Source organism: Lepisosteus oculatus, chromosome 8 (genome assembly GCF_040954835.1).
Source record: "Lepisosteus oculatus isolate fLepOcu1 chromosome 8, fLepOcu1.hap2, whole genome shotgun sequence".
Classification (NCBI taxonomy): Eukaryota; Metazoa; Chordata; class Actinopteri; order Semionotiformes; family Lepisosteidae; genus Lepisosteus; species Lepisosteus oculatus.
In genome coordinates this window covers 15,389,092-15,408,038 of record NC_090703.1, presented here as the reverse complement: position 1 = coordinate 15,408,038, position 18,947 = coordinate 15,389,092, and the positions used below count along the sequence as shown (strand labels likewise).

Here is an 18,947-nt window from a genome sequence, read left to right as displayed (position 1 = left end):
AGCTGCAGATACAGTTTGTGTGATATACTATGATGTTGTCATATTCTGTCATTTTGTGGCATTCCAATTTTGTTAGAGCATACCCTGTAGAGGAGTGTTTTTGAAACAAATGCAAGTTCTTGCTTAAGGTGTCTGTGTAGTCGTGTCCATGTGTTTTTTAGAACTTTTAAGTGGCACTAATATACCAAGGGTTGTACTGTTTCAAACTTCAGAATTTCCCTAAGCAAAATAAATTCTGAAGTTGTGCCCTTTCACAATTCACAATGAGTATTTTTATAAGTGACTGTTCTGAAATGTTTTTTAAAATTCTGCTAGAGGAGTTATTTTGAAGGTAAGCATGTAAACTCCTGTATTCAGGATACTTGTTGCACTTTGTAGTCTAAATATTGCTGGTTCAGACTGATTTGTTTTCATTACCTGATTGGGATATAGACTGCTCAGCTGCTAGCACAGAATTGCGTAAGTGCCATCGGGAGGTTTTTGTTGTGCAACAGTGACCACTGTGGCGTGCCAGTTACTGTGGGGTTTGCAGATTTATGATTAATAGCTACATCAGTCCTTTTTTGATGCCTTAGCTGTGCTGTATGCTTTTTTCATTCAGAACTGAAAATTACACAATGACCATGCAGTACACATTGTGCATGCCTGGTGTGTATTGCTTTCATCTCTCTTGTGCTTGCGTGAAAATTGTAGCAGTAAGCTTAGCTGGTTAATATTTGGTGATTACAAACAGCAGAGCATTAGCAAAAGAAAATAACTGGTGACAAAGTAAATGAAACTAATTGTAAAATAGTGCCGCAGCTTTCTTCCAATAAATTGAGCTGAGGGTCTTCGGGATTAAGCATGTCCTTCTGTCTTGCAGTGTGGCTGTTGCTCGGTCCCGAGATGTGCCTTCCTTTGGGCCTCCAATCCCTAAGAACGTGACCTTTCCCAAATCCACTGTGTTCCGGGACTTCCTGTTAGCTAAGGTCATCAACGCGGAAAACGCTGCACACAAGTCGGAAAAATTCAGGGCCATGGCTACGCGCACACGCCAGGAGTACCTGAGGGACCTGGCTGAACGGCATGTCACAAGTACCCCCATCGACCCCTCGGGCAAGTTCCCCTTCATCTCTCTGGCGTCCAAGCGCAAGGAGAAGAGTCGCCCGTACAGCGGGGCTGAGCTGCGCAGCTCGGGGTCCATCTCCTGGCCGGTACATGCCGAAGACTACAGCTGTGGCTCGGAGCTGGACTGCCTACTGGCCATCTCCAACGAGTTCATGGTTCTCATCGACCAGGAGGCGAAGAGCGTGGTCTTCAACTGCTCTGTGCGCGACGTTATCGGCTGGACCCTGAGCAGCCCCGCCTCCCTGAAGGTCTTCTACGAGAGAGGGGAGTGCATCTCGCTGCGTTCAGTGAACAATAACACCGAGGACTTCAGAGAGGTCATCAAGCGCCTGGAGGTAGGTATTTCATCTCTCTGAGTACAGTATACAGTACATATATTTCAAAAGGCTGAAGAATAAATGTGCCTCTTCAAATGAAGTTAGAGTGCCCTTCCATTTAAACTGTCATCAGATATATAAAATGTAACCGTAAGCTATTATTTTCTGAATTGGATAATTTTCAGAACAACAGAGGGCCTCTGTTTGTAGTGTCTGGGGGTAGAATTACAGTATTTAAACATTGCAAATGCTGGGTTCCCGCTATGACTACCTTTTTATAACCTGGGGTCATGAACCTTAAACAGGTAGATAATAGTCTGTTTTTACTTAGTTCTATTATGCTACAGTTTACATAAAATACTTGCCTTTAGTTAGGTTTTTTCTTTCAAATGCACGGCACTAACTGATCTTAACTATAAAAATTGATTTTTATATTTCATCAGTATCACAGTCCTTTGGGGATATTTCCATTCTGAATTACACAAAGAGTTAATGAAAATGTTTGTATTTGTTGTTAAATCTTGCAGGAAAGTCTTCAGTCAATGCCTTGAAAGTTAATAAGACCCATGTGACGTATGGTGTTTTAAGACCTTTTTACTCCAGGTCTTAATAATAGTACTCCTGGCACTTTGGGTCCATCTAGTCCATTTGGTCCCCTAATCCTCTGTTTTAGAATGGTTAATGGTCTTGAAATAAATAAGTCCTCCTGTTGTCTGTTTTGCGCACTTCCACATAGTTTCCATTTGTGTTCTCATGTATCACTATTCATTATGGACAGACTGATAAATCCATTTGGTTGACATCCCTCTTGAGCTAATATGACGATTATACTGATGATCCAGTTAATTATCAGTTGTGAGACAGTTCTAGATTTTTTAAAGCAAATGGGAATTCCACAATCCCAGTGACAAATGCAGTGGTTTTAGCATTCTGCCTCATATCAAAGCCAAGGGCAGTATTGCACTCTCTGCCTTGCTTCTAAACCCTTTTATTTTTTACTTCAGTTGTATGCAGTTCTAGGCTATGAGGAACACTTACTACAAGTGCTTTCCTTATGGCTTCCCTCACTGTTTTACAGACTTAAGAAGTTCCTTTTTTAGAAGTTTACAGACTTAAGAACTTGCTGACTGCAGTGGGTAATGGGCTCTGGGGTTCAAGTCACATGTTAAATATAAAAAAAATCCAAACTGTCATTATTGTTTCATGACTTTTCTTGTTATATCATAAGCTGATATGCCTGACAATTCATTGACATTTTGACATTTGTTGTGGCACAAAACATGGATCAACTGTGAAAAAATACATAATATAAAAATGTGAAATTGCTCATTTTTTATACGATCTGTAAATTCTCCCATATTTTAGATTTCTTTAATTATTTCTGATGCCCAGAAAGCACTGATAGCCTGGGGAGTGATCAGCAGTCATTTAATGTCTCATTAACTCTTGGCCAGGACTCTAGTAGGTTTCTTGACAGCGTCTACACAATTATGCATAGCATGCACCAGCTTGGTTACCTTTGTCAGCAAAACGGTGAGTGACAGTAAAATCACTGGAGGACTTCATGAAGTTAATCCTGTTTATCCAGCATTTTTTTTTCTCTCTCAATATAGTAACTAGGTCTTGGACTTTATTTGGTGCAGGAGATCACATCCAATTTCGAAGTACTGATTCTGACTGCCTGACACTTGAGCTAGATATAAATTCTGGCCTAGAGTATTTTATTCAGCTCGTTTACAGACCCTACCTTAAACAAATGCTTTGGTTTCAGTTCCTGACAAAAGGGTGTGAGACCACGGAGATGACGCTGCGGCGCAATGGGCTGGGTCAGTTGGGCTTCCATGTGAACTATGAGGGCATTGTGGCCGAAGTTGAGCCCTACGGGTATGCGTGGCAGGCCGGGCTGCGCCAGGGCAGCCGGCTGGTGGAGATCTGCAAGGTCGCGGTGGCCACGCTGTCTCACGAGCAGATGATCGACCTGTTGAGGACATCGGTGACGGTGAAGGTGGTCATCATCCCGCCACATGATGATGCCACTCCCCGCAGGTACACTGAGAAGCAAATACCACCTCTTCCAGCAGCTCTAGATCGATTTTAATACAAATATTAAATACAAATGTAGTTACAAATGTCTGAAAAAAAGTTTTTGCTGCCTTTTTTTCCTCTTTACATAGATCAACAGATATGTTTAATTAATTTAATTGTATATTAGGATCCAGCAAAGGCCCCCACTATCAAGATGGTGAATTCCGCGCTTCTGTTGTGCTGATGCATGTTATCTTAGAAAGCTAGGATTTGATTTTTTGCGCAAGGAAACTTACAGAGTGTAAAAATAAGACTCATTATCTTGAACTTTGAATTAAAGAAGGGCAGAGGGAGATATAACATTTTGTTTTTAAAGCTGACTAATGCATTTGAGCTTTTTGGCACTGTACAGCATACTCTTGTTAGTATGTAAATACTGGCCTCAGTCTGGTGAGAGCTTTTTTGGCAACCTTTACTCTTTATTCTTAAAAGAAATGGAAAATTAACTTTTTGTTCCAGTCTTCAAAATGTTTCTCTCAAGCTTCCCGAATCATTAAACTTTGCAGAGGCTGCTCTGAGATGTACCGGATGCCAGTGGTGGAGTACAAGGCCAATAACGAGGGGGTGCCCTATGAGTACAAGTTCCCTTTCCGGAACAACAACAAGTGGCAGCGCACAGCCTCCAGCCCTCAGCAGTCCCTCACCTCATCCCCACAGAGCCATGGGGGCACACCCAGCCGTGCTGTCTCTCTCGGGGGCAGCATGGGCAAGGCCCAGCCTCCAGACAGGCCAGAAAGAGCTGGCATCATCCCTCGGAGCGTGTCTAGTGATGGGCGCCCGCTCGACCCCAAAAGGTAGGGTCGAGGTTCTGTAGGTTCTCAAGATTAGATTTGAAGATACAAAGAGGAATTTGGCATGTGCATTGCCGTTTTTGAAGTGGGAATTTACAATTTTTTTAGTCATATGGTCTAAGCATGGGTGCCATTACAAACCGATTTAATGGTATGGCACATAATAACGGCGAAGGGCTGCAATTAATCTGTGGGCCATCTAATTGTTTTGAACATTGTCACCGTTCTGTTCATTGTAGATGCAGATAAAGGCATGTTAAATGCAGAAAAGGACAGATCTCCTTTTTGTTTGAACTTAGGTTCTCTCCTGGTTCTGAGAGTAACTACGCTCTGGTGTCCTCAATTGTGATGAGTCGTGCACAGCACAACAGGACTTCTCCCAGCAGCCTCTCCTACTCCAGTGATACTGGCTCAGGAGGCAGCTCACACTGGCGCCAGAAATCCATGCCTGAAGGGTAAGGTCCTGGCAGGCTTTATCTGTTCTGCTGTGCAGTTTTCATTCTGGAACCTTGCCGTGAAACATGCTATTCTGCTGCAGTCTTTTCCATTTCATTTTCAGCAATTATTTCATAAATACTTGAAGGACAACCTTTTAGAATGAAAATATTAGCTTTTAAGCTCTGTGCAACCCAGTCCACAGTAAAAGCCTTAGGTAAAGTTCCCTACTTGTCATTTATTTGTTATAATTACATCTTATATAATTCTTCAACTCATTCCATTCAAGGAACCATTGAAGTGTTACCATGAGAAAAAAAGCATTGCATTTTGCTCAGGTCATAAAGTGCAATAAATTATGAATTGGCAAAACCAGATCCAAAGGAACAGCGTCTTAAAATTATATGGGGAAAAGTCAAACTATTGTGTTGATTTCTTCTGTTCTCAGAATGTCCGGGAACAGAATCTAGCAATCCTTTTATTTTTTATTATATTTCTTTCTTTCCCATCACTTGGAATTGTATTGTGTCTGTTTAAAAACACTCACTTAACTAGAAACCAGACTTTTTATTGCATTCACTTGAAAAGCAAAACAAAAAAACAAAAACAGTAGGGATTTAGAACTGTTTGGGGGGAAAAAAAGCAGAGAGCTTCAGCAAACTCCTGTGACATTGATAAACCACAGGAATGTCCAGTGTTTGTTCCTGTTGCACACATGGTAGTTAAAGAAAATAAACAAAAGTGCAGAACTGTTGCATTGCATTGACTTCTTCCACTGTTCTGGTTTTAAAGGTGTGTGACTGCAAGTCTCTTTGAGGTTAATTTGGCAAATTTGTTCATGTAAATGCTTTGACTTTATAAGGAAACATCTATAAAATTAATGAAGATGCTAGTGCTGACTGTGCCTTCTTTAAACATTCTGTTTAGAATTATGTAATACGAAAACTTTCCTCACTGAGAAAAGACCTAAGTTCGTGAGAGCAGGCTACAAATTATTAATGACTTTGTTAAAATGCCTTTTATTTAGTCATCTACCTTTCTAAATATAAGATGTTGCATTCTTTATTAATACATCATTTCATCTAGTTTTCAGTCTTGCCTCTTCTGCTTGATTTCCTGGGTACACTTTAAGCTTTGAAAGCATAAGATGTAAAGTAGTTGCATTGGATTTACACCATATTTTAATTTTGCTAAAGCATTCTGAGATGTCCATGTATGAAAGGCTCTATATAGGAATTAATTTACATTATATATGTATTTTACTGAGTCGTCTTTCAGAATGGGACAAGCTGCTCATTGATTGCCATGTCAGAACCAGGACACATTACTTTTTGACCTTGTCTTCATCATTCCCAGAGGTGGTCTTGTGTATCAGACCTTCGTATTACCTCCATCAGGCCTCTGATTTTGCTCAGAGGTACAAAGATATCCCAAGAGATGGAAAGGTTAATGCATGGACAAAGAAAGGAATTCCAAAAGCTCCAAAGAACACCACTTCATTTGTGAAGTGCCCGACCCTGGAACTGGCTCGCCCATCTTTATTGAGCAGCAGAATGAATTTGAACCTGACAGAATATTTTGTCAGCTTGTAGAGACAAAAATGCTTTCGTATTCTTTGGGCGGTGCTTCCCAGTGTAGCATGACAATGACCCAAAAGAAGCCATTGTCAACACAAAGTGGCAGCAGCAAAGCATCTGAAACACAGTTACAAAAAAAAAAGTTTGCTGAACTCAGTGGCGGGCAAACTTCACGCAGTTATATGGATATGCAACCAAAAACTGACTTTTACACTCAATCTAACAACCAGGTTCAACATAAAAAAAGTATGTTTTTGTTCTAATATGATCAAATGTATTCCTGAAATTGCCTCAAAATAAAACATTTATTGTTTATGCATTCATAGCAATCTTATGATCACAAATACAAATTGATTGATTAAAACATAAGTAGGAGGAGTGTTGACCTTGCTGCCCCAATATGTTTGGAGTGAACTGTAGTTGCTTTTTTTCCTCCTTTGGAAATAGTGGAACCCGTGAAGACAGGTGCGCCATTTCACTCCTGCTCCCTGACAGGTTTGGTGGCAGCCGGCACTCCCCTCTTTCGGTGGATCGGCAGAGCACGGTGGAAATGGGCAGCAGTGGCAAGAGCACCCCGAGCTGGCAGAGGACTGAAGAGGCAGGTGGCACTGGGACTGCTGCAGACAGAGCGCCAACAGGTGAGACGGTGTCTGTGGTTTGGAAAAAGTCTTTAGGCAGGTGAATTGTTCATGGCCACTGGTTCTGCTAGTACTGACAGTCATTTGATCATCAAGAAGACGCGAGTGTATACGTAATGCTCCATTAATTATGCCTCCTATAATAAGAAGGGATAGATTTAATCTAAGGTGTCTCACTCCCACACACAGCTGCTTATCAGATCTGTGTGTGAGTGTTCCATTAGTGTAGTGCCTTCTGCTACATGCTGCCTGGTCCAGGTGCTACAGTACAGAATGTTTTAAATAGAAATGAAGGTGCTAGGACTGGCCTTTGTCAAGTACTTTTAATACATCCTCCGCAGCATGAGCCCGGTGAATCATACCTCCAAATGCAATTTGGCCTCTGCAGATACCTTCCATTATTTATTGTGACTACAGATTTCTGTAGTCGTTTTAGTCAGTTGTACATTGTTTGACTTCATAATAATTTAATTCCTTTATGTATTCAAAGTAATTACGTGCCTGAAATTCTTTTCATGCAATGCCTGCCCCAATATCTGAGAAGTGCCAACAGATACTGTATGTCAGACGCTTGCTGAGTGTTCTGTGCCCAACTAGTTCAACAATGCAGAAACCCCCAAAAAAGTTCTAATGCTTCTCCAGATCATCACGTACAGCTGTTTCAAGTAATTTTCAGTTTTGTAGTTTGTGTTTATTTCATGGCTTATTTTAGACCATTCTTTGCTTTTCAACCTTAAATTTCAGAAAAACACTCACAATTGGTTAGGAAAGTTAGAATACAGTTAGAAATGTTCTTGTCATGCTGACTGCTTTAGCAATTAACATAGTTAATTGGAGGCTCTTGCGGGTCCTTGCATCTGGTTTGGAAGATAATACCAAGCTTTGTTTTCAGAGCCATCTGTTGAGTGTCGGAATCCTGCTATTATTCTGCATGGGGGTAACATTGTGTAGGGAAAAGTGGCAGAATCCCCTGCTGACTTTATTGTTAGAATAAAATCAACTTTGAACCCCCCCACCACCTCCCCTCCTTCCTCTCCCACTGCGCACTAACTTTGCGTCACGTGCCTTTCATGAATCCTTCATTCCTCAGATCCGTGTTTTTACAGGTTTCCTTAGCAACCTTCTCACCCCCCTCACCCGTTCTGTGAAAGCGTACATCCGCAACAATCGGACTCATTTTGTTTTTTTGCATTTTAAACTGAGAGAATTACACAATTAAAGTGTCTAAATTTAACACCTAATTTCCTAATGTTCTTTTCAATGCCTCTAGTGTTTTTTTTCTAGCACATTAATAGAGCCAAATCTGCAAAATCATCAGTGTGGTAAAATGATCATCACAAAAGCTTCTTCTTGTGTGTTTTAATGATCTTGAGTTTGAAGTCAAAACTTTAATAGGAAGGCAGGATAGATGCTGATGAAGGTTGTGAATGATCTTTCTTAATGGTAGTACTGTAGGTGGTGTGGTATCACACATGGTAGGTAGTAGACCATAATGCAGTATCAATATAAAATCTATTTTTGCTTTGATTCTTATGGCCTTTTACAGCTAGATCTGGAATATGTGGAGTCTGGGAATATCACTTCTTATCCCCCTCGGTCTGTCCTGCTTACCTTCAGGGTGGAGTTCCCTGCTTTCCCAGCCGTTTCACTTTTTTCATTTTATATTTTATAAAGTGGGTGTTCCCATCCATTTGGAAACAGCACATAAAACGGCACGGTGTTTCATTTCATTCCACATTTTCCTTTTCAGTTTTTCTCCAGCTTTTTCCAAACGCCTTCAAATAAGACATTTAAGACTAGACTTTTCCTTTTTTTCACTTTAGTTCTGGGTTTTCATAAGCCAACCGCCTCTCTCTCTGTCTATTTTATGTGCCATTTCATGTTTTATGTGGGTTTTTTAACCACTGCTCTCTGAACAGATGTGTTTTGTACTGATTTTGTCCTCAGTAAAATTATTTTTCCTCCTTGTATACGGTTTGTGCTTAACTTTTTAAAACAAAGCTTTGCTTTGTTCCATCATGGAATCGGAAAAAAACCTCCTTGAAGTCATAAATTGACTTTTACAGATCATTAATTTGTTCATGCCACTGTGGAGCCTGGAATTATGAAATCTCCTGGCAAATAGCTCCACTAGTTAAAATTCCTCTCTTGTTAACAAGAAGCTGGAAATACTTATTTCTTTTGTTCTGAATTACTGCGTCTCTAGTTGTACTCAGGTGTTCTGAACAGGTGTTAACAAGGTAAATGGTACTCCAGATAGTGGTAGTTTGGAATCTTAAGGTTAATAAGAAATATACCATAAAAAGAAGGATAAAGGACCCTTTTTTAATTACAGTTTCATTATCTTCATGGAGTGATTCTGAGAGGTTTAAGGTGTTAAGGTGTCCCCCAGATGTGCATATCACCCTTCTTTTAGGTAAATGCGGCTTTGAATCTGTAAGCTGCCGTTAGCTGGTTTTTATCAAGATTCCCCTAAAGGTAGCTGGTGATAGAACATCAATGCAGCTGGGTGGATTTGACGTTTGGTCATGGATTTCTTAAGTGCCTGAACAAGAAGAGGATCAATGATAGAACATTGAGGAGCACTGACACTACACAGTATCCCTCTCAGAATTATACTTGCCCACTGAGACAGATGAGCTTAGAGTTTAAAGATAAGAAACAAGCCCATCCAATATAAACAAACTTCACAAGCACAACTTCACAGCACAAGGCTGCATATGATTTAAACTCCTGTGGTCAGTAGTGTCAAGTGAAGCAGAAATATCTAACAAAAAGTATAAAATGTTTTCAACATGCCCCCTGTTCTCTTTTTTAAAAGTACTTCCCCATTCCTGTTCCCTATATAGTAGTGTCTGCCAATTTGCATTTTACTGTTGATTATCATATTCCATTATAGAAACATTTCCATTATCTATTCTTTATAAATGAGAAGGGATTATGAAAAATGTAATTTGTATTGCGTACTGTGGTGAAAATTATAAAAAATCAGTACATTCATGGTTTTGGGGTAATAGTATTTTGCTTATATAGTATGCTTATAGTAATTGTGACTAATATGCACCTCCAAATTGTTGCTTTAAAACACTAATAGACAATAATTCCATAAAACTTTTGTCAGCCAAAGATAAATAATTCATTTGGCCTCTTTCTACTCCTTATCCCGGATATAAGCCTGGGCTCTTATCTCATTTTGTTGGGAATGGCAGAGTGTTTTGGGTCTCGCAGGTAGAGGCGGTTTGTCTGTGATGTAACAGTAATATAACAAGAGTGTTTGTTAACCTCAGATCGCCATGTTAAGACCAAGAGATCTGATTTCTGTTGCTCTGCAGCCTACTATTTGAGGTTATATTGCTTTGAGTCTTTCTCTCTGTACTCGTTTGTTTAGTTTATTTTTAATATTAAACCTGGAGTATTTGACAAACTGCAGATTACAGATGATTTCTTTTCACATTGCAATGCATAACACAGTGACCTTGCAGCAGAATAAGGGCCTGTACATACCCTATAAAACCTTAATTAAAATAATTATTCTAAAAAAACATTATAAGAAGATAGCATTGATGATCAACTGCAACATCCCAATGGCAAAAAAACCCCCAAATGTATGCAGTTATGTAAATCTTAATAATGTAATCAAAACTCAATGCAATTAAATCATAGTTATTTAAAGTCATCAAATATAAATAACAATGGCTCCTATCCTTCACCTTGCTTTCATCATAGTGAGCTTTTATTAGATCAAATCTTAAAAATATACAGAGGAAATTCACAGTAAACAAGCATTTTCTTCTTTATACTGTTTACAATTTTGTGAAACATATGTAGTTCTCATGTTAAAGAAATGACCCTGGACAGCCTTTCAGGTCATTCCTAAGACTAAAGCTGATGTGAGTTGGAAATTAGGTAGTGGCACTGATTTTATATGAGCTTGTCTCTGTTCTAACCCTGAGGTCCTGTGTGTTTCAGAGTCTACAGCCACCAAGTCTGGGCCCCCTTATCGTGATCCATCTAGTGCTCCACGTATCCAGCGACAGGAGCAGGTCATCCACCTCTCTCCTAACAAAAACAGCCAGGTAAGCCTATTGGTCTAAAACAAGCACATTTCTCCTTTTAATGTACAAGGTACACTAGCATATAAATCCATTGGTGGTCTTTTAAGGTACATTATAAACCTCACTTTATAATATATGACAAACCTCAGTTTTATTTTTATTTATTTTTATAACTGCAAAAGCTTTAAAATTATGTGGAAGGTTTATGTACCTGTTACATTTCACAGTTGTACTGTACATTTAGTTGCATGTTCTGTTTTTTTTTTCTAGAGTGGCTAATCTATTGTCCAGGGTTTTCAGATATTTGAACAATTGGGTATGGTTTGGTCAGATTTAATCAGAAACACGACTTTTATCCTTGAGCAATTGAATTTGACACTCACCCTCCCAAACCATTTTCGACATCTTTTGTTTGACTCACGTCCCCATCTGTTCCGTTGTGCTGTACAGCCAGAAGCTCCATATTCTAGCCACTCCAGCAGCAACACTCTGTCTAGCAACGCCTCCAGTGCTCACAGCGATGAGAAGTGGTACGAGATCGGAGGCGGGGCAGGCGAGAGGCCAGACGCGGAGCTCAACGGCTTCGGGGGCTACCTGCAGGGCGCGTCGGCGGACAGCGGGATCGACACCACCTCATACGGCGCCAGCCACGGCAGTGCCGTGTCCCTTCTCACCACTGGGGCTCCGGGTGCCAAAGAGAAGACCGGCTCCCCATGGCAGAGCCCAGTGGAGGGGGGCCGGAGGGTACTGGAAAGATCTCCCCCGGCCGCGGAGTCGCCTGTTCCTCCTGGCACTGCCACTGAAGGGCCTACGAAGAGCCCTTCCTCATACCCTTTGGTACGGGACAACAGCACCTACAGCCTCAGCGATGTGGCGTCACATTCCAGGTACTGCACAGCAGCACAGAACGGTCTTTCTTGTTGCCCTGAATAAGACAAGTTCCATCCAGTTCAACTGAGAGACAAAGGGTTTTCTTTTCTGCAGTAAACTCTGTTAGTATTGGTTTGCAATAAACATCGAGACATATGTTTCCCATTTAGGCACTGGTAAATTTTGCACGGTTTCTAGGTCTCCAAATACAGTATATGTTAGCATGCTAGAACCTTTAGATAAAGACAGAGATTTTTTTTTTTTAAACTGGAGCTGTCTGCTACAGTAGTTACTGGAAAACACATAAATGCATGATAGAATTTAGCCACTCAGGTTTCTAGTACATTTGATGCCAAGCAATCCAAACTGTAAGCACACATTCATATGGAAGATTATTTCTGTATTTGTGCTCTCCCTTGCCTCTGCAGTGGTAGAATAACATGAAAACTAACAAGGTTATACTCATTGTCTTTTTCATTTTTTTTTCTTTTGAAAAGGACTGCTCTGTGTCACTAAACTTGGCCCCTTTCTTTTCTTCAAGCTTTGACTAAGTGTAGATGATCCAAACTGTTATAAAAAGAAAAAACAGATCCTATTTATTGGACTGACATCAGTGAGAATATGTCCTTGTTGTTCTTTTTCTCTTATTGCTTTCGTTCACTGCATAAAGCACCTCATTTCAAAATGTAGATGTTCTTTTTAGGCAATTGAAAGTAGGATTTTTGTGCAAATTCAGTATGTGCTGACTGTAAAGCCTGTGTAGGACCCCGCATATACAGTACCCCACTGACCAATGCTACACATTTTAGAGCTCTCGAATACTCAAGCTAAATTCTAATTTAATTTCAGGTACTTTTCTCTCATAATTTTACCTTTCTCTTTCCCATCATTAAGCTGTACAGTTTGCATCATGCAGCTGTAGTTTGGTTCACTGCAGTCGTGCAATAGTCCATTCTCATGTTTAGGGGCTCAGCAGGCGAGAGCTCAGTCTGTTGTGTTAAGAGAACTGAGAGTCATGACTCCCATTACAAGGTAACTCCCGGCAGTGGTGGTAAATAGACTTATGCAACACTGACCTCTCAACTGAGTTATTGTCAATTATTTTCTTGTATAATTTAAAAGGTCCTTTCTATGGATTTCACACTTCACAGATATACTGTGATGGTGCACCTCCCATTCGATTGTTTTGTTTCTTGAGTGTGTTAAGGAATTGGATATCCCAGTTGTGCAGTTACATAACTGACCCAAATCCCCTGCAGTATCTCTGTGCTTCCACTCCCAGCACCCCCGTATTGTCTTTATTCTTCGGCTCACAACAGCCCTCTCCCTCCCTCGCTGTCGCAGCCTATCTCCCTTCCAGATGTAATGAGAAAAGGCCGTCGACTGTAAATCAGCAGGGATGAAGTGAAAGAACACGCTGCTTCGATAAAATACCTTCAGATCGCAAGGTTCCAATTATTTTTATGCCAAAGTTGTTTCCGATTCTAAAAGTTTTGTTATTCTTTTTTTTATCTTTGCATTGCGTTGAGACTTTAACTACGACGTTTCAAACTGCTGCTGTGTTACTGCCTGCTGTAGCTCCACCTCTCCTGCTGCAGATACATCCTGCCACACAGGCTATTTTCTTCCAGTGACAGAGAGGGGGCTACATATTAATGTGCATTCATCATTCTGTGCTGAAATGTCAGTCACCGCACTCTACCCAGCTAGGAGATGATTGGAATGCTAATGTTAATGCACTATATGCAGCACTGTATAATTGGAGCACTTGGACCCTGCTGAGGGCTGAACCTTTCTTGTACACAGCTTGCTGTCAGTTTCTAAGAGCTTTCAATATCGTTTTTTTTTCTCTGTGCGGCTGCACAGGTGCAGGTAAATACGCCTCTGTAAATGAAATAGGAAAGTTTTAATGGTAAATGAATCAGGTTTTTTTTTACTGTCCCATCATGTTTGAAGAAATTAAATTTCAACTCACAAGCATGTTTAAGAAAGGAGAGCCCGTCCCTGTCAGTTACTTTCTTCAAAGGATGGATATCATTGCTTTCCATCTGGAAATCTGAAGGAGAAATGCTTCTAAATGCTTTTGGTTTGTTTTCCTCTTTGGGATAACAGCTTTTCTGCTTTAATATGTGCTTTCAAATTCAGAGACAGACGTTCCCTCAACTATTTCAAATACTCCCTTTGATGAGTCTTTTTTGTGTGTATACAGTATGTATAATTTAGCATTGTTTATACTTTGTCTGCTGTTTCAAAATGAGAAGTCTAAGGTGTATTCAGAGCATGCCTAGAATAAGAGTACTTTTTTGGAGATTAACCCTTTTTCTCCACACAACCCCATTCACCAGACATTCCAAGCATTATGTTGTACAGTCACATGCTGTGTGAACAGAACACAAAAATGATTGAAGTAGCAATAACAGTGCTATAGGTGCAGTGTGTGAGAAGAGCTGTTCACCGTATTTGCAAACTTTTATGCTTGTTTGAAACCTGAAGATGGCAAGAAGGGCAACTTCAAGGGTGGCTACAGTTAAAAAGACATACAAAGTTTCTAACTGCTCCTTAAACTTTTTTTGGTGCAAGAAACAGCAAAGGTCTCTAGAAATTAACAAAAACTGGTAAGCACAAATGAAGTCAAAATCAGAAACTGCTGGACACTTGAGGACTATCCTTTTAGCAGTCATTTAGCAGCCTCATCAGGCCCTTGGAATCTACAGTAGACCTCAGTTTATTGTTTTTCTTCCCAAATTCTTAACAGTTGTGATATTCTAGAGAACAATGAAACTTGTTGGCCTGTGGATCTCATTGGCCATCGCTGCTGCATGGCAGCTAGAGTGCTCTCATTGTCATTGATTTTCTCACTGCTAGGAAGTTCTGGTAAGGCCATGTTTAGATGAGTGAGACTAGTCTTATATCCTGAGGTAATTGGAGGATTGAACTCATTGGGGGAAAAAGCATCTTCATAGATCAGGGGTTCCTGTAAGATGTTGTTTATTTTGGTTTTTGTTCTAACCAGACTAGTCAAACAATTAACCAAATTAGTTTCAAATGTAGTCATGTACTGTATAGTATTCTATATCTTTTCTTTTGTAAGGTCTTTTACAGTTGATTACACAAGACATTCACTTAATTCAAGTTACATTTACCTATAAATCACCTCAGAGCCGGGTAAGGAGTATCACGGTTATGCAGCTAATTAAATAATTAGGCCAGCTATCTGAGAACGTGGGTGGAACAGAAACCAGAAGACACTAAACCCTGCAGGAATTGAGTTTGAGAACCTTGTTAAGATAACAGTTGTACCACAAAAAAGCAGTTCCTGGTGTTTAAAAAACACTATTAAGCTGCTCACAACAGGATGTTCTCAATAAGGGCTAATGTTTAACTTCAGGTCGTGTTCTGTCTCTCCCCCGTCTCAGCACTCTGAGCTCACGGCACTCGGGCAGCCCCGTGATCCTGGGCTCCAGCCGCAGCTCCCCGCGAGAGGAGTCCATTCCTGCCACCTCCCCCTCCTCCCAGTCCTCCCTGTCACCCGGCCCCAAGACCTTCTACCCCCGTCAGGGCGCCACCAGCAAGTACCTGATTGGCTGGAGGAAGCCAGGGGGCACCATCAACTCCGTGGGCTTTGGGGACACAAGAAAGTAAGCTCCTTTTTTGTTGTTATTGTTGTTGTTAATATATCAGTGTGAATCAACCCGAGGAAAAGGAATGCACTGTTGTAAAATACCAAAATATTTCTTTGTGAAAAATTATTTGAGGGATATTTCATAATGTAAAATCCATGATATGTACTATTTGTTCTGTATTTTTAGGAGAGCTTTGAGTTGACTTTAGATTAATGTATTGGGTTTTGCCTAATATTGAACACATTAAGCACTTCTCTATACTCCACATATACTTTTGTCTCAGAATTTACTGAACATCTTTCTGAGCTCTTTTCTCCGTTGCATGTGCACAAGCTCCACCTTGTGGATATATAAAGCATTGCAAGGAAGATCATTTTTACTTTGTTGACTGGAATGAGGTCCAGGCTCCAGACTGAAATCTTTCTAAGATTTTTAAAATGCCTACGTACAGTATGATGCACCAAGCTGCAGCTCCAGCTGTGTGTATCCCATTCTTGCTAGCAACATTTAAATGTCTACATTTTATATTAGCCCGTTGGAGTTAATTGATCTTTTTGTATTATCCCTTCTTTGTGTGGTGAAATTCTTCTAACTTTGATTCCACGTTCGGTGCGAAACATGCTTAAATGATAAAAAGAAATGTGCGGTGCTGCAGGCGACACCAAAGTGATGGTCTGGAGGCTGGCATGCCCCAAATGCGCCCGTCTATGAGGGACCTGCATTCCCCACAGCGCTTGACCAAATCCACAATGGAGGAGGATCTGAAGAAACTGATTACCCTGGACAGCCCACCCCCTTGCAGAGATGAGCAGCACAAGGTACGTCCTTCGGTACTTCGAACTTTCAAGGGTCCTTCCAGTACTGAACGACTTCAAACAATTGGGGGGGAGGAATTTCTGTGTGAATATGCTAGGGCATTCACCTGCCATTCTGCTGTGCATTACTGAATTTAGGCCTGTAGCAGTTGTACCGAGTGCTAGTCCTGGAGGACCACAGTTGTATGCAGGCTTTCATTCCATCTCTACTTTCATATGCATTATGTTGCTGATCTTTAGTTTAATTGGAGCAGTTTAGCCCTTTTCAAAGGTCTGCAGCTGTTGATAATAGAGCCCTAGAAGTCCTTCTGGATAGAGTCCCTCAGAGAACGGAGGTATGACTGTGTCTTTGACCTGTTGCATAAAATCAAACTGCATGGGCTTTAATATTTACAAAGCCAGACAATCAGAAAACAATCCAGCTGTTAATTTTGCTTCACATGCCTCTGATGTTTAATTACAATGGCAATTTAGCATCCAGCAAGTTCATTCCGAAGAAATGAATTTAAAAATGCATCAGATTTAAATGGTCAAACAATACAGTAAGAAATGACTGATTATCATATTACAGATTTTCTTTTTAGAAAATGGGAGGCAGTATACTGTTACCAATAGATAAGAAGCTCCTTTACTGTTGACATTTGTGTTGTAACTGGTTGCAGTGTTCAAATGATAAAAACTTACTTTCATTTTCTGAGTAAAAACAAAATCTGGAAATGTCAATATAGTGTGTGAAAAGACCAGCTCCAAAACAGTGCGGTGCGAGAAGAGATTCTCTTTTGCGCACAGTTATCGGATTCACTTCTGACCTCAGTGGGTCAGAGCTTAGGTGAAAGAGTGACATGACAGATTAAAGCCATACCTCATGTCCCATCATCAGACTTGCTTGTAAATTTGCTTGCTTCTTCTAGACATTTAATTTTGAGAAAGTGTGCAATTTAGAGTAAGAAAAATAAAACATTCTCCTAAAGCTGTCTTTTACAGTACATGTTAACTGTGTTCTTAAAAATAAGTAAAAGATTTTTATTTACCCAGAATGGAAGACATTTGGCATTCTTTGTTCCCTTAATAAAAAAGGAAGTGGTTATTAAATAGAGTGTTTTCAGAATATAATCTGCAATTCTTAATGCAATCAAATATGTCCAACTAAATTTAACATGTGAATATATTCTGTAGATGAACTGCTTGTTAATTAAGAATTTTAAATGGCAATTTAAAAGGACAGCTTTTCATAATGACATTTTATAAATGGTAGTCAAATAGAAATGTGCCTAGCTGTTACCATTCCTATAAGAATGCAGTCTGCCGATCTTTATAATAGACCTGTCCTTAAGCACTTTGAAGAAGACATCTGCATAGGACTCCAGCTGTGCTGAATAATTGTACTGCAGTGAACAATTACAAACTGCTTTTTTTTTAAAAAAAAGGTGAAAGGTTTAGTAAATTTAAAGAAAGAAACTAGTATTTGGTTAGTCAAAGTAAAGAAAGAGCTTACAGTAGTCAACAAAACCAATGTAGTGTTGAAATTAAATGCGCAGTACCTTCAATGTGTTAGAGTAAAACATCATCGGTTTGTTTTTGTGTAAACGTTTGCTGTTTTGTGCTGCTACCATGGCCTTTAGTTTTACATTTTTAACATGTGACAGACTCTTGTCCTGATCTCAGCAGATAATCGTTCAGGATGGATACATGAAGAATAGATCACAAGTGGCCCATGTTCTAATGATTTATGCGCTAGTTATGCTGTCTGACCTTGTGACATTTTCTGAGGTGCTAGCAAATATTTCCGTAGTTTATTTTGCAGCATGTTACATTTAGCTTTTCTTGCTCCTCTCCAGCCGTCGTTTCCCAGCACGCCTTCCTGCAGGCGATCGATCCACAGGACTCTGTCTGACGAGAGCATCTACAGTGGTCAGAGGGACCCCACTTTCGGGGGCTCCCTGCTGGAGCAGGTGCTGCCCAATGATGTGCTGTTCAGCTGCTCCACAGTTCCCCGCTCCCCCACCACCAGAAATATGCCCCTCCGCCGCCCCTCATACACCCTGGGGGTGAAGTCTTTGCATGGTAAATGCTGCGGTCCGGACACAAATCTGTAAAATGCGATTGTTTTCCCTCTGTTATGTTGAGGCTTGCCTGTAATAGCTATTGTAACGTATTGCCGATTAAGGAAAATAGTCATACCTTTACATGCATTCAGTATCGCCGTCAAGTGGGTCACTTTTTATTTTCTTGGCTTTGTGATGTTATTTAAGTGCTGAAACTAGTACCACTCCAACAAAATGATCCCAATGGTCATTTTTGGTCCCAGTAACTAAAAAATATTGGTTACTGGTTAGAAAAAAAGCTCCACGTCTTCCAGCACACTTTTATTGTTGACTGGCCAGTGCAGTGATGTAATATCCAGTTCATGGAGAGATCGCTTTTAATCCTTCCAAATCTTAAGTGACGGTTTTATATCCTGAACCTGGACAGACCTTGAAAAAATCTACAATATGTTTTGATGACTCTTTAATCAGGACAGTTAAGTTGGTGGAGAATGAGTTCGAATGAAAGTCAGTGTATTCAAATATTCACATTTGACACACATGGACCATTTCAAACATATCGGCTCTTTAGTGTGGAAAAGAGACAATT

The 18,947-nt window shown here is 40.2% G+C and overlaps 1 protein-coding gene across 3 annotated transcripts in view; it reads left to right on the top strand.

Annotated features, from left to right (window-relative positions):
* sipa1l1 (signal-induced proliferation-associated 1 like 1) overlaps positions 1–18,947 on the top strand; it is a 122,681-nt gene that overhangs the window by 93,912 nt on the left and 9,822 nt on the right. For 2 of the 3 annotated variants that reach the window (XM_015350784.2, XM_015350785.2), the window contains exons 9-18: positions 863–1,442; positions 3,196–3,470; positions 4,016–4,303; positions 4,600–4,755; positions 6,760–6,950; positions 10,920–11,026; positions 11,456–11,892; positions 15,292–15,513; positions 16,154–16,316; positions 18,152–18,377. In XM_015350784.2, the coding sequence (XP_015206270.1) occupies positions 863–1,442; positions 3,196–3,470; positions 4,016–4,303; positions 4,600–4,755; positions 6,760–6,950; positions 10,920–11,026; positions 11,456–11,892; positions 15,292–15,513; positions 16,154–16,316; positions 18,152–18,377 (2,645 nt within the window). The remainder of the gene's footprint in view (positions 1–862; positions 1,443–3,195; positions 3,471–4,015; positions 4,304–4,599; positions 4,756–6,759; positions 6,951–10,919; positions 11,027–11,455; positions 11,893–15,291; positions 15,514–16,153; positions 16,317–18,151; positions 18,378–18,947) is intronic. The other variant, XM_015350787.2, reaches the window with a different exon arrangement.